This window comes from Camelina sativa, chromosome 17 (genome assembly GCF_030686135.1).
Source record: "Camelina sativa cultivar CO46 ecotype springtype chromosome 17, ASM3068613v1".
NCBI classification, from domain to species: Eukaryota; Viridiplantae; Streptophyta; class Magnoliopsida; order Brassicales; family Brassicaceae; genus Camelina; species Camelina sativa.
In genome coordinates this window covers 21706269-21720285 of record NC_141896.1, presented here as the reverse complement: position 1 = coordinate 21720285, position 14017 = coordinate 21706269, and the positions used below count along the sequence as shown (strand labels likewise).

General features: G+C 34.2%; 1 protein-coding gene across 1 annotated transcript; it reads left to right on the top strand.

The window, feature by feature from the left end:
• The first annotated feature begins 9052 nt into the window (after positions 1-9052).
• LOC104757506 (potassium transporter 10) lies at positions 9053-13099 on the top strand. Its single transcript, XM_010480253.3, has 7 exons — positions 9053-9980; positions 10161-10386; positions 10485-10730; positions 10819-10869; positions 10969-11229; positions 11345-11512; positions 11617-13099. The coding sequence occupies exons 1-7, from the start codon at positions 9825-9827 to the stop codon at positions 12906-12908; spliced, it is 2400 nt and encodes a 799-aa protein (XP_010478555.1). The 5' UTR covers positions 9053-9824; the 3' UTR covers positions 12909-13099.
• Positions 13100-14017: the final 918 nt, after the last annotated feature.

Here is a 14017-nt window from a genome sequence, read left to right as displayed (position 1 = left end):
ATTATGCTATGACAGTTCATGTTAGGTTAATGTCTATTCGACTATTAAGCGTTTAATAAAATATTCAGAATATGACGACTTCTAAAACCTAAACTTCTTAATGACATTCAATTAGAGACAAATTATTTTTTAAAGACACTATGTTGAATAAGCTTGAAGACAAAAGTGTTATTATCCTAACCGAGTTATGGTTAAGAGATAAGTGTGCATTATGTTTAGGAGTTATCTAAACATAGAAGGATTCCTAGTAGGAATAGGTTTTAGTTTTTCATATAAAAAGATATCAAGTTATGACAAACAATTGTAAGAATTTAAGAGAGAAAAAAATTGAGAAGCTTTGTTTTGAGAGAGTTTCAAAGCTAATAAAAGAAGTGCTTTTATATTTTGATCTTTGCATTCAGACTCTAGATTTGGTATCAGAGCTTCCGGGTTCGATATTTTAAAATGTTTTTTATTCGAGAGATTCATTCGAGACATGAGTGAATTAACTACAACAGTTGGAGCAGCAACGACCACCGCAATGAAGGAAGGAGGATCATCATCATCCATACAATGTCCAATGCCAAACGATACTAACTATACCGTTTGGGCCATGAGAATGAAGGTAACACTCCAGTGAACAAAGTATGGGAGACGATTGATCCTGGTTCAGATGAAGCTGACAAAAACGATTTGGCAAGAGCTCTTTTGTTTCAGTCCATACCTGAATCCATGATTCTACAAGTTGGTGACCTAGAGACATCCAAAGCTGTCTGGGATTCTATAAAAACAAGAAACTTGGGTGCTGACAGAGTCAAAGAAGCGAGACTGCAAACTTTAACAGCTGATTTTGATAGACTTAGAATGAAGGAAACAGACAAAATTGATGATTTTGTCGGCAAACTTTCAGAGATAGCAACAAAATCAGCATCCTTGGGGCAGAGCATTGAAGAACCTAAACTCGTGAAGAAATTTCTCAATAGCTTACCGAAGAAGAAGTTCATACATATAGTCGCATCTTTAGAACAAGTGCTTGATCTCAACACAACAACTTTTCAGGATATTGTTGGCAGATTAAAAACTTATGAAGAGAGAATTCATGACGAAGAAGAATCCCAAGAAGGACAGAACAAACTCATGTATGTTAATACAGAGTCACAGCCACCGGTCTACTCACAGCCACCAGTCTACTTTCAAGAAGGAGGCAGAGGTAGAGGAGCAGGCCGTGGTCGTGGTAGAGGTCGAGGAAGAGGATATGGACGTTTCTCTTACCAACAAAGAGATTATGGTTATTCACAGAAGGATTATGACTTTCAACCAAGAGATAAGAGCAAGGTAACTTGCTACCGATGTGATAAACTCGGGCACTACGCTTCAGAATGCCCGGATCGACTGTTAAAGCTCATCAAGCTTCAAGAAATACAAGAAAAAGAAGAAGAAGACACACACGAAGCAGAGTCTCTCATGATGCATGAGGTGGTCTACCTTAATGAGAAGAAAGTAAAACCAAAAGAATTAGACAGATCAGAGAACTTGTGGTACTTGGATAATAGTGCAAGTAATCACATGACAGGTAATCATGCTTGGTTCTGCAAACTTGACTCAAGGATAACAGGAAAGGTTCGTTTTGGGGATGATTCAAGAGTTAATATCGAAGGCAAAGGTTCCATTCTGTTTGTGACAAAAGGTGGAGACAAGAAAATTCTTTCTGATGTCTATTACATACCGGACCTCAGAAGCAACATCATCAGCCTCGGACAGGCCACTGAAGCTGGTTGTGATGTCAGAATGAGCCAAGACTACCTCACTCTCCATGATAGAGACGAAAATCTCCTAGTAAGAGCTAACAGATCAAAAAATAGGTTGTACAAGGTGAACTTGGAAGTCGATAATACGAGATGTCTGTAGATTGCTACTACAGAGGATTGGCATGCTCGCCTAGGACATATCAACTTCAAACTCATCAAAACAATGATATCAAAGGATCTGGTAGTCGGAATATCAAATGCTCCGAAAGGTAAAGAGACTTGTCCATCGTGTCTGCTTGGAAAGCAAACTAGATATAAGTTTCCAAAGACATCATCCTTTCGAGCATCACATGCACTTGAGCTTGTTCATGGGGACCTCTGTGGACCAATTTCACCCTCCGCTGCTGCACAAAAGAGGTACATATTCGTTCTGATTGATGATTTTTCTCGGTATATGTGGACAATCCTCTTAAGAGAGAAAGGAGAGGCGTTTGATAAATTCAAAAGTTTCAAAGCATTAGCTGAGCAAGAAGCAGGAACCTCTATCAAAACCTTTAGAACGGACAGAGGAGGAGAGTTTCTATCACAGGAGTTTCAGGATTTTTGCCAACATAAGGGAATAAATAGACATCTAACAGCACCCTACACACCACAACAGAACGGTGTGGTTGAGAGGAGGAACAGAACATTACTTGGAATGATTAGAAGCATCCTAAAGCACATGAAGATGCCTAATTACCAATGGGGTGAAGCTGTACGACATGCGACCTACCTTATAAACAGAGTTGGAACTAGAACTTTAAATGATCAAACGCCTTATGAAGCATTCAAGCACAAGAAACCTAATGTTGAACACTTGCGAGTGTTCGGCTGCATCGACAACGCGAAGGTAGAAACTCCACATATGCAAAAACTTGATGATAGATCAAAGATGCTTGTGTATCTTGGGACTGAACCTGGTACAAAAGCTTATCGGCTTCTTGATCCAACCAGTCGGAGAATTACGGTAAGCAGAGATGTTTGTTTCGATGAAAGCAGAAGTTGGAAGTGGAATAATGTTGTAGAGCGACAAGAAGAAGCAGGGTCGTTTACTGTTGGTGTTGGTGTTTTTGGGACCAATGAAGTTGCAGACAGAACAGTCACTGAAGCTGCAGAGGCTAACGGAGGTGATAATAATTCAGACATTGAATCAGAGGATGCAGAGGAGATAGGTGAAATAGAACAGTCACAGCCGATAGTATTAAGACGGTCTGAGCGAACAACCACAAAACCTCAATACTTAAAGGATTATTTGTTACTTGCAGAGGTCGAAGGAGAGAATCTCTTGTTAATGCTTAATGAGGAACCATTAAAGTTTGAAGATGCAAACAAGGAGAAGGTATGGAGGGATGCATGTGAAGAAGAAATCAAGTCTATTACTAAAAACAACACATGGAGTCTTGTTGATCCTCCTCTGGAAAGTAAACCAATCGGGCTGAAGTGGGTTTTCAAGGTTAAGCGTAACTCTGATAATAGCATCAACAAATATAAGGCAAGGCTAGTAGCAAAGGGTTATGTGCAAAAACATGGTGTGGATTTTGATGAGGTATTTACTCATGTAGCTTGTATTGAGACTATACGGTTCCTTATTGCTCTAGCGGCGTCAAACGGATGGGATGTGCATCACTTGGATGTTAAAACCGCGTTTTTACATGGAGAGTTAAGAGAGGATGTCTATGTTACTCAACCAGAAGGGTTCACAACCAATGGATGTGAAGGAAAGGTTTACAAATTGCATAAAGCCCTCTATGGTTTGAAACAGGCTCCTCGGACCTGGAACACTAAGGTAAATAAGATTCTCTTAGAATTAAACTTTGATAAGTATTCCAAGAAACCATCGATATACAGGAAAATGGTGAAAGACCATCTTCTTATAATTGCTGTTTATATATAAGAAGATATACAGGAAAATGGTGAAAGAACATCTTCTTATAGAGTTTGAAAGAACATCTTCTTACGGTGAAAGAACATCTTCTTATAATTGCATTCAAACTCTAGACACTATATATATGTGTATATATATTTTTGTTTTGATAAATTGCAGAAGTTCAGAACCTTTGATCCATAATCTTTTTCAATATCCGAAACCAGATTTTAGTCCATTTCGATTTTTAAAAATGCATCTCCAATCCAAAAGGTAATTGAACCCGAGGTACAAGAGAACCAACCCATTGTACTACCACTAAGCCACTACCCTTTTGGTTTGTTTGTAAGGAGCTTTTGATGAGATAATTAATTCAATATGCAATTGGTTCTAGAGGTATTTCATCATATCTATATTATCTTCTTCCAAATTTGAAATTTCTTCGTTTGTTTCTACATTGTGAAGGATTTTTCACCGAACTGTCTTAAAGGCATAGGCACGTTTCTTTCTTAAGCAGATTTTGGTTTTATTTTTTTGATAAAACAAAAACTTAATTATGTAAATAATTGTTCAACCTTGGCACTCAGGTTCAAATGCTTCTTTTGTATAGAGGAGTTAAATATGACATCTTAAGTGGTGCCCACGTACAGAAAAATGTTTTTTTGGTCGTTTCGTTTCAAAATTGTCTTTGGTTTCTGTCTTTGCTGAACCCTATTACGCATAGCACGTGATACACGTGTGCGTATGAGTACCAATAACAAACACGTCTGGTAGTTTCTAACTTGGATTTACAAAAGTAGCTAGTTAGGTTGCTTTGCTTGGGTTCACCTTGGCTTCACAACCAAAAAAAAAATAGTAGTAGTATAACATGTTCATTTGGGTGATTAAACGACCTTCATTTCTCGAGTTAATAATAGAAAACCATAACCCAAAAAATAATAATTGGACCAGCTTTGTTTGTTGTTATTCCTTTTCCGGACAAGGACCACTTTTTTTTGGTTACCGTATCAGCTGTCTTATTGTTACATTTAGGTACAATCACGTGCCTTTCAAATGAGTCCATACAAATAGTATAGGAATTGTTATACAAGAACATCAAATGATTTTATTCAAAAAAAAAAAAAAAAAAAAGAACATCAAATGACATGAGTCCATACATATCATTCTTGTTAATCGAAATTTATGTAAGTTCGATCAGTTTTTAACTTTTTATTAGACATTTATTTTAACCATCGGAACACGCTGTAGGCTATAGCTTTTAAAGTTCTCTATGGATTTTCGATTTCTAAATCATAAGATAAATAATAACTTCCCATAGTTTTAGTTATATTTTTTGAATTTACACATGCGCACGTATATATATTTCTTGAAATTACGTAAATTATTTTGTCTATTTGCCAACATAATTATGTTATGGTGCACATACGTCATTGTAATATTTCGAGTGTGTAAGTGAGCTAGATGCGTATATGCATACAACGCAATGGGTATTCTGTGAACTGATACTGATATATCCAGTGTTCAAGCTTTAGTAAGTTTTAATATCGTCAATAAGTTGATTTTATGATAATATATAGTATGGTAATTTCGGTTTATGATATAGGTATATGTAACAAAGTCAAATTTAATTCACGAAAAAGATATGACGACGGTTTTGACTTTTGGTAACCGTGAAACTATATACTGTATAGTAATGAATTATAAACATTATCCAATAGGCAAAATTGAAAAGGATTACAATAAGTTAAATTGCACCTCCTAGATTTAAATATTGTATTTGATAAAATAAGATAACGTGTCTTTTAGAAAACTTAAGAAAGAAAAAAAACCCCATTGCGGTGTAATTATATATTTTTGTGTGTGTGTGATAAAGATGTGTGTATATATATTTCTAAACAAGCATTATCTTGGATGCTACGGGATCTATTTGTGAACATCTTTTTCTTCGAGCCAAAGTCTAATGTTTGAACATATAAAAATGGAGTATAGTATAAATAGTATAACTGATTAATTTCCAGTTGGACGCTAATTTGTTTTTTTATTTGGTTACCCAAAACGGTAAAGTACGAGACCGCATCCGCATGCTATATAAGTCTTATTATAGCCTAAACTAAACGAACAGCGTCCTTTGATCTAATCAACGTGTTTAATTAGCCTTTTTTAAGCAAAACTTTTCACAAGGGTCTAATCGAAAAAAGGAAATGTTGATATTTATATAGTGAATTTACTTGGGTTGAGTCCTAGCGGCTAGCCGCAGCGGAGTTCTTGTCCAAAAATAATTTCTGGTCGGGAAGAATGTGGTTAGACTTAGACGTAGTTGAGATGCACGTAAATTTCCATTCGAAAATATATAATAAGACCATCATTAGTGGAGTAACCTTCCATGGTTACTCTCATCTTAAATAATTATATAATTAATACTAAATTAATTAAAGCAACTCTAACAAAAGATTACTCTCATCTTAAATAATTATATAATTAATACTACATTAATTAAAGCAACTCTAACAGTAACCATGCAAAATCACTCATTTAAAGCTTTCTAAGCTTTTTAGAAGGTCGTCACGTGCTAGAAGAGAGATACAGTAGTAATATGGAAAGTGAGTTATATTTAAAAAACAAGAAATATAAACTCATTAGCAGACAATGTGCTATGCATGGCTCATTGCGTAGAGTTCGTCAAAAAAAGCTAAATAATTCGTTGAGCTTCTCATATATAACTTCGATCAAGCAATTTCATATGTCTTTGCTGGATTTACCAGTCATAAAATCATACAAGAAATATAAATTAGTTTTATTATATATATATATATTTGTTTATTTAATTCAGACTTTCGTTACAGTTTGGTTAGATTACACACATTGGGGTCCAGTTGATTACTTTTTTTTCACAATTATGATCAGTTATCAAAAATTTTCATCAATTGTAGTATATATTCAGTTTAAATTAATTATCTCATAAAATCAGTTTTTATCAGTTTAAATTATTATTGCACAAAACTATACTCAAATTAATACATTCTTTAGTTATTTCTGTTTTATTTAACAAGGAGTTAAAGCCAAATTTGATCAGTTAGCCATCCTCGGCAAAGCAATTGAACATGACTTCGGTTTGGCTTTGAATAGATGGAGAAGAGTATATTCCACATCTGAACTAATACGCGGAAAAACCCTCTAAACCGTTAAGTTTGGTAACTTTTACCGTTCACTTCTAGAAAATACAAATCAATCATATGAAATTAAAAATACTATGCAATATAAATTTTACATGATTATATACATTAAAGTTTTCTAAATTTTTAATGTAAACATAGATTACCCATCGCGAACGCTTCAGTTTGATATATTATTTGTCAATATTTTACAAACTTGATGGTAAAAGTCGGACACTATTACATATTAATTTTGATTTCTAAAAATAAAGGATAAACTAGGTACCAACCCGCACTATGTGCGGAATAAATCGATTTAAATAAAATATTATGAGTAAAAATATTATTTAAGATTTAAGATTCAGTTGTATAAAATAAAATGTGTAATTAAAGTTTTTTCGTTTAGTCAAATTTGCGTTTATTTTCTATAAAATATGTTTCACCCGTGAAATATTTGAACTTGGAAAAGAATTTTAAGGTGGCGTAGAAAGTTTTGATGTCTTTTTATGTTTCTAAAAATCAAATTCACATATTTTATGTTTCACATTATTATTTATATCACTATACCATTAAATAGATAAAACAGAATTTTAATTTTAAACTAATTGATTTAATTTAAACTAATCCTAAGTTTAAAAATACAATGAGAAAAATGATAAAATTATAAACAAATGAATAATTTTTTTTTCTTGTTTGCGAAATGTAATTTACTTTTAATAAGTTAATAGACTATGAAAATGATAATTAAATAATTTTTCGTATTTAATAGTTGATTAAATATTTCATTTTTAAAAAATAATAGAAAAAAACACTGGCTCAAAATATTTAAGTGGCATTATTTATTAAAAAAAAATATAGGAGTTCTATAAGGCGACACATCAGTTTTTTTTTGTGAGAGTGCTTCTGCATTAATATATAGGGGATAATTAAGTTAGAAAGAGAATATAAAAATTTAATTTTGGGTGTTAATTGTATTTTTGGAAAAATACAATGGTATATAAATGTAAATATTATTAAAAACTATTGACAATTAAAGTAAATAGTGTCCAGAGCTCTGTAAAAGCGACACATTAGCTTTTTGTGTGAGAATGTTTCTCTTTTAAAACATATAGGGGATTTGTAAAAATTAACGACTCACAAAAGTCTTTTTAACACAAAATCCTTCTAATTAAATAATGTGGTGGTTATAGTTCCTAATAGCATATTTAATATGAGATTATGTTGTTTTATTTTCCTAACCGGTATGTGAATTAGTAGATATAACTCCAACAACTATCAGTGTAGAAATGGATGGAGATGTGAACAAATCCGTCTAAAAGCCGACTAGTTCATAGCCAGTAGTAGCCATCATAAAAGAAACTAAACTTGGCAGTTCCGAAGGAGGTAACTAATGTTGGTGAGTTTTGCAGGATTAATTAATCATATATACATTGAGAAGGGTTTGATTGTTGATATGTGATGACTATATTAGAGATTATATCTCTGGTTTACGACCAAAAAAACAAAATCTCTGGTTTAGTATTATAGGTAACTCGATTAGTAAAGTTTGATTATTATTAGTGGTTCAGTGACTTGTATTTAAGCTTTACATTGTACACATATATTTCGCTCAATGAAAGTTTCACAGTGATTTGATATGGTATCACATCAAAATTCCCAACCTTCATTCACTAGTTCCACTTAATTCAATTCTCTGATTCTATTAAGTTTTCGATTCTTCAGTCCATTAGTTTTGAGATTTTGGCTCTACCATATATATCAAAATAATTATGAAACCTTCATTATAGTGAAAATGTGTACAAAGCTAAAGCTTAAATAAAAGTAGAAAATAATCATTAGAAAATGATGTTACAAGCTTTATAGGGAGGACATTAAGAATATACACTAATTCCAATTTAATTAAAAATTTACAACTTCAATACTAATTAGTACATATGTCTATAAATAACAAATATATTAAATAAAAAATTTCCTGCACGGCTGCACCTTCCACATACACTAACCCACTAATGAATTGTATTTGTATCTCTGTAATGATTCTAACAATTTTTTTAAAAAGTTTAAAACACAAGTCATAAACATGGAAGTAAATTTGAATAAATTAGGTAATGTCGCCACAAGACAAACAAAGACAGTTTAAGTAAAATACAAATCCCAATTAAAGAAAATATAATTAAAAGTGTAACGCTAATTATCAGATTAAATTTTAAAACAGCTAATTTTTATGTAAATCCCTCCACATCCACATTCTCGTCCTCGTCCTCGTCGTCGTCGTAATCATATAATCCCCACCACAGTTCCTCCTCCTCCCTGTCTCTCTCTCTCTCTCTCTCTCTCTCTCTCTCTCTTTTTCTAAAAAAAGCTGGTTGCTTTACTCTGTAAAATCAGAGTAAAAATAATATTAAGAAATCAGTTACTTCTTTCGTTTCTCTTAATCATCATCATCATTACCTGTAAAACTCAAAAACAAAATAAAAAAACCCAAATTCTGGTCTGGTCATTTCGATAGCTTCGATCATCTTTGTTTCATTCTCCAGCTTGGGTTTAGTTTAGTGTGAATTTTGATTCATTGGTAACGATTTGAACAGAGCCCACCAAACGTTAATGCTCTCTCCAGAACGTGGAAAACATTGTTTCCTCTTTACTGAAGAATTTTTAAAGCTTGGGGTTTTTTAAGGGTTCTCTTTGAATAAAATAAAACTCCAAACTTTTTTGGTTTATTTTTTCTATAGAAAATTTTTATTGGATTTTTTGTCTATTAGTTCAAAATTGGGATGCAGGACATAAGTAGATGTTTACATTTTTGTGTATTAATTGATTTATTTCTCCTTTTAGGGATTTTTTTTTTTTTTTTTTTTTGTAGATTCTCTGGTTTTAGATGCTACAATTTTGATCTCTATAGCTTAAATTGATCGAATCCAAAAAGTTACAATTGAAAATCTTTATCTGGGTTTGAGGATTTAGAGGAGATTTTAGGGTTCTGGGTTTTTGCGTTTTTAGAGTCAAAAGATTAGATTTTTAGTTTCCTTGAGGCAAGTAGAAATGGCGGCAAGAGTAGAAGCATCAATTGGTGGTGGTACTGGTGAGATTGATGAAGAGGGTGGTGGTGGGAGAGGTACTATGTGGGATTTGGATCAGACACTTGATCAACCTATGGATGAAGAAGCTGGTCAGCTCAGGAACATGTATAAAGAAAAGGTTAGATACATAATCCTTGATTAATATCGAATTAAGCTGTCTCAGAGTGTTGATTTGTATTGGTTTTTGTTGTTTAGTTTCTCTTACACTGTTGTTAGTTTGCTACCTGCATTGGTATAGAGACATAAAGAGAGAATCTTTTTTGGTTTGGGGATATATTGTAGTTTCGGTTTTCTGCAGAAATTCTCGGCGTTTTTGCTTCTGCAGCTTTCGTTTCAGAGTCTTGGTATTGTCTATGGAGATTTGGGAACTTCTCCTCTATATGTTTTCTATAATACATTTCCTCGTGGGATCAAAGACCCTGAAGATATCATTGGAGCTCTATCTCTAATCATATATTCCCTCACACTCATCCCTCTCCTCAAATATGTGTTCGTTGTATGCAAAGCAAACGATAATGGTCAAGGTAGTATTTACATGTTATGTGTTCCTATATTTTCATTTGGTGATTTTTGCTAATGCGTATTGTGTTGATTTGAATTTATCTCTTGTTTTGGTGAGTAGGTGGAACATTTGCTCTTTATTCTTTGCTCTGTAGACATGCAAAAGTGAGCACAATTCCGAACCAACACCGTACTGATGAAGAGCTTACAACTTATAGCCGTACTACATTTCATGAGCATTCTTTTGCTGCAAAAACCAAGAGATGGTTAGAGAAAGGCACTTCTAGGAAAAATTCGCTACTTATTCTCGTTCTTCTCGGTACGTGCATGGTGATTGGTGATGGAATCCTTACTCCTGCCATTTCGGGTAATGTATTTATCCACTGACCTTCCAAATGTATACATTTTTGTTCTCTCTATCGGGAAAGTGTTTCATTGTGTTTAATCTGTTGCAGTCCTATCTGCTGCCGGTGGACTCAGGGTTAACCTTCCTCAGATAAACAACGGTATTAACTACGACGTTTTAAGTCTCTTATTTCTTGTTACGGTGCCCATTTATGCGAGTGTAATGATTGATTACTTAAGGTTTTTGATTGTTGTTACAGGTGTTGTTGTTCTTGTTGCGGTTGTGATATTAGTGAGCTTGTTTAGTGTACAACATTATGGAACAGACAAGGTTGGGTGGCTTTTCGCTCCCATTGTGTTTCTTTGGTTTCTCTTTATTGCAAGTATCGGTATCTTCAATATATGGAAACATGATCCAAGCGTTTTGAAAGCTTTTTCTCCTCTTTATATATATCGATATTTCAAAAGAGGAGGTCAAGATCGTTGGACCTCACTTGGAGGCATTATGCTTAGTATCACAGGTAAAGAGCCTTATCAAATATCTATCTCCTTCTCTTCTTCTTCTTCTTCTTCTTCTTCTTCTTCTTCTTCTTACCCTTTTTGTTATTCATTCTTTTGATGTCTATCTATTTTCAGGGATTGAAGCTCTATTTGCGGATCTATCTCACTTTCCAGTCTCGGCTGTGCAATTGGCTTTTACTATTATTGTGTTTCCTTGCCTCCTTTTGGCCTATAGTGGACAAGCTGCGTACCTTAGAAAGTACCCTCATCATGTAGAAGACGCATTTTATCAATCCATTCCAAGTTTGTTATCTTACCTTTATATGTTTATGTTTCTATTGAGGGATATCTCTGTGGTCAGTAGATTCTGATGGAAGTTTATGTTTTTGTTTCCGTTGTTGTTGCAGAAAATGTATATTGGCCAATGTTCGTAATTGCAACTGCTGCTGCAACAGTTGCAAGCCAAGCCACAATATCTGCAACTTTCTCATTGATCAAGCAAGCTTTGGCTCACGGTTGTTTCCCTAGAGTTAAAGTAGTGCATACTTCTCGGAAATTTCTTGGTCAGATTTACGTTCCAGACATCAACTGGATCCTCATGATTCTTTGCATAGCTGTCACTGCTGGATTCAAGAACCAGAACCAGATAGGAAATGCTTATGGGACTGCAGTTGTGATTGTCATGCTCGTGACAACGCTTCTAATGATGCTGATCATGATACTCGTTTGGCGATGCCATTGGGTTCTAGTCTTCTTGTTTACCTTTCTATCTCTTCTCGTGGAATGCACTTACTTCTCGGCCGTGCTCTTCAAAGTTAACCAAGGCGGATGGGTTCCGCTGGTCATTGCGGCGGCGTTTCTCGTTGTCATGTATGTTTGGCACTATGGAACACTCAAGAGGTATGAGTTTGAAATGCATAGTAAAGTCTCAATGGCTTGGATTCTTGGGCTTGGTCCTAGCCTTGGTCTTGTCCGTGTTCCTGGGATAGGCCTTGTTTACACCGAGCTAGCTAGTGGAGTCCCTCACATTTTCTCTCATTTCATCACAAACCTGCCGGCAACTCACTCCGTTGTGGTCTTTGTCTGCGTCAAGAACCTTCCTGTCTACACCGTCCCACAGGAAGAACGGTTCCTTGTAAAAAGAATCGGCCCCAAAAACTTTCACATGTTCCGCTGCGTCGCCAGGTACGGATACAGAGACTTGCACAAGAAAGACGACGACTTTGAGAAACGTCTCTTTGAAAGCCTCTTCCTTTTTGTCCGCCTCGAATCAATGATGGAAGGTTGCTCGGATTCAGACGATTACAGTGTCTGTGGAAGCCAACAACAACAGTCCAGAGACGGGATTGGGAATGGGAACGAGATTAGGAACGTGTCGACGTTTGATACATTTGATTCTATAGAGTCTGTTATAGCTCCCTCAGGTGCAACAAAACGAACGAGCAACACCATAACAGGGTCGAGCCAGATGAGCGGAGTAGGGGACGAGGTGGAGTTCATAAACAGGTGCAGAGACGCAGGAGTGGTGCATATAATGGGGAACACAGTGGTTCGAGCTAGAAGAGAGGCGAGGTTCTACAAGAGGATAGCTATTGATTATGTTTATGCGTTTCTTAGGAAGGTTTGTAGAGAGAATAGTGCCATTTTCAATGTTCCTCAGGAGAGCCTTTTAAATGTCGGCCAGATTTTCTATGTGTAGTAGTAATTTGCATATAGTCATATAGATCATGTAGAAAAATGTTAAGCATGATTGATTTGATTAAATATGTTAATGTTCTTTTAAGCTGTTTAAAGAAAACAATGACTATGTAATATAATTCAAACTAGGAGAGTTACCCGCACGCTTGTGCGGACAGGAACTGAATAAAAAAAAAGTTTTAATTCTTTAAACTGTTGAATGAAAATTTTATTATATTTTAAAAACTTGTTTAATTTTTTTAATTTTTATAGTAGTTCGTATGTTCAGACATAAATTATTTTTTTGTAAGTTTCGTATTAAATATTTTTTTTTTTCATTTTTAAAAATAATAAAATGAATAGTTAATAAAATGTTTATAGTATTACTCTACATATGCAAAATATAAATTGAAAATTTAAAGTCTATTTTTAAAGTTTAATTGAAACTTTAAAATCCATTTATAAAGTTTAAGCCCAAATTGACCGTAACGAAATTTTAAATAAGCCAAATACATTTGTTACGGTCAATTTTAATTACTTTGATATAATAATTTGAGACAATATAATATGTAATTTTTTAAGACCACTAAAATAATATTTTAAGCAACCCATAAATATATTTTCGTTTAGACTATTGTATTTGGTACTACAAACATTCAAAATTATACTAAAGTTTGCATATACAAAAAGTTCATTAAGCCACTATATCTTCATTTCTGAGTCCATTCTTTATGACTGAGTCTCCGAGCTCTCACTTTGATGCTCCATTACATGGTTTATGTAATAATGTCCAACAAACTCAGACATGTAAATATATTAAGTGTATGAAACAAAATTATTTTAACATCATAAATAATCATATATAAAGTGTATAAAGTTATTTTTACATAATCAAATCTTACCAGTCCTTCGAACTGTGGTTTATAAAGATCTTCGAAGAGGCCAATGTGTTTTCGATACATGGTGCACCTATAAACAATTGCAGAGTGAATATATTAGTTACCTTATGATGATTATATCAGAACTATTTTATGTTACATACCTTCATATTCTCCGACATTCACAAACCGCAATACACAAAACTCAGGTTCGGATTTGTATATGAGATGGCACATGTTTGATTGCCATTTA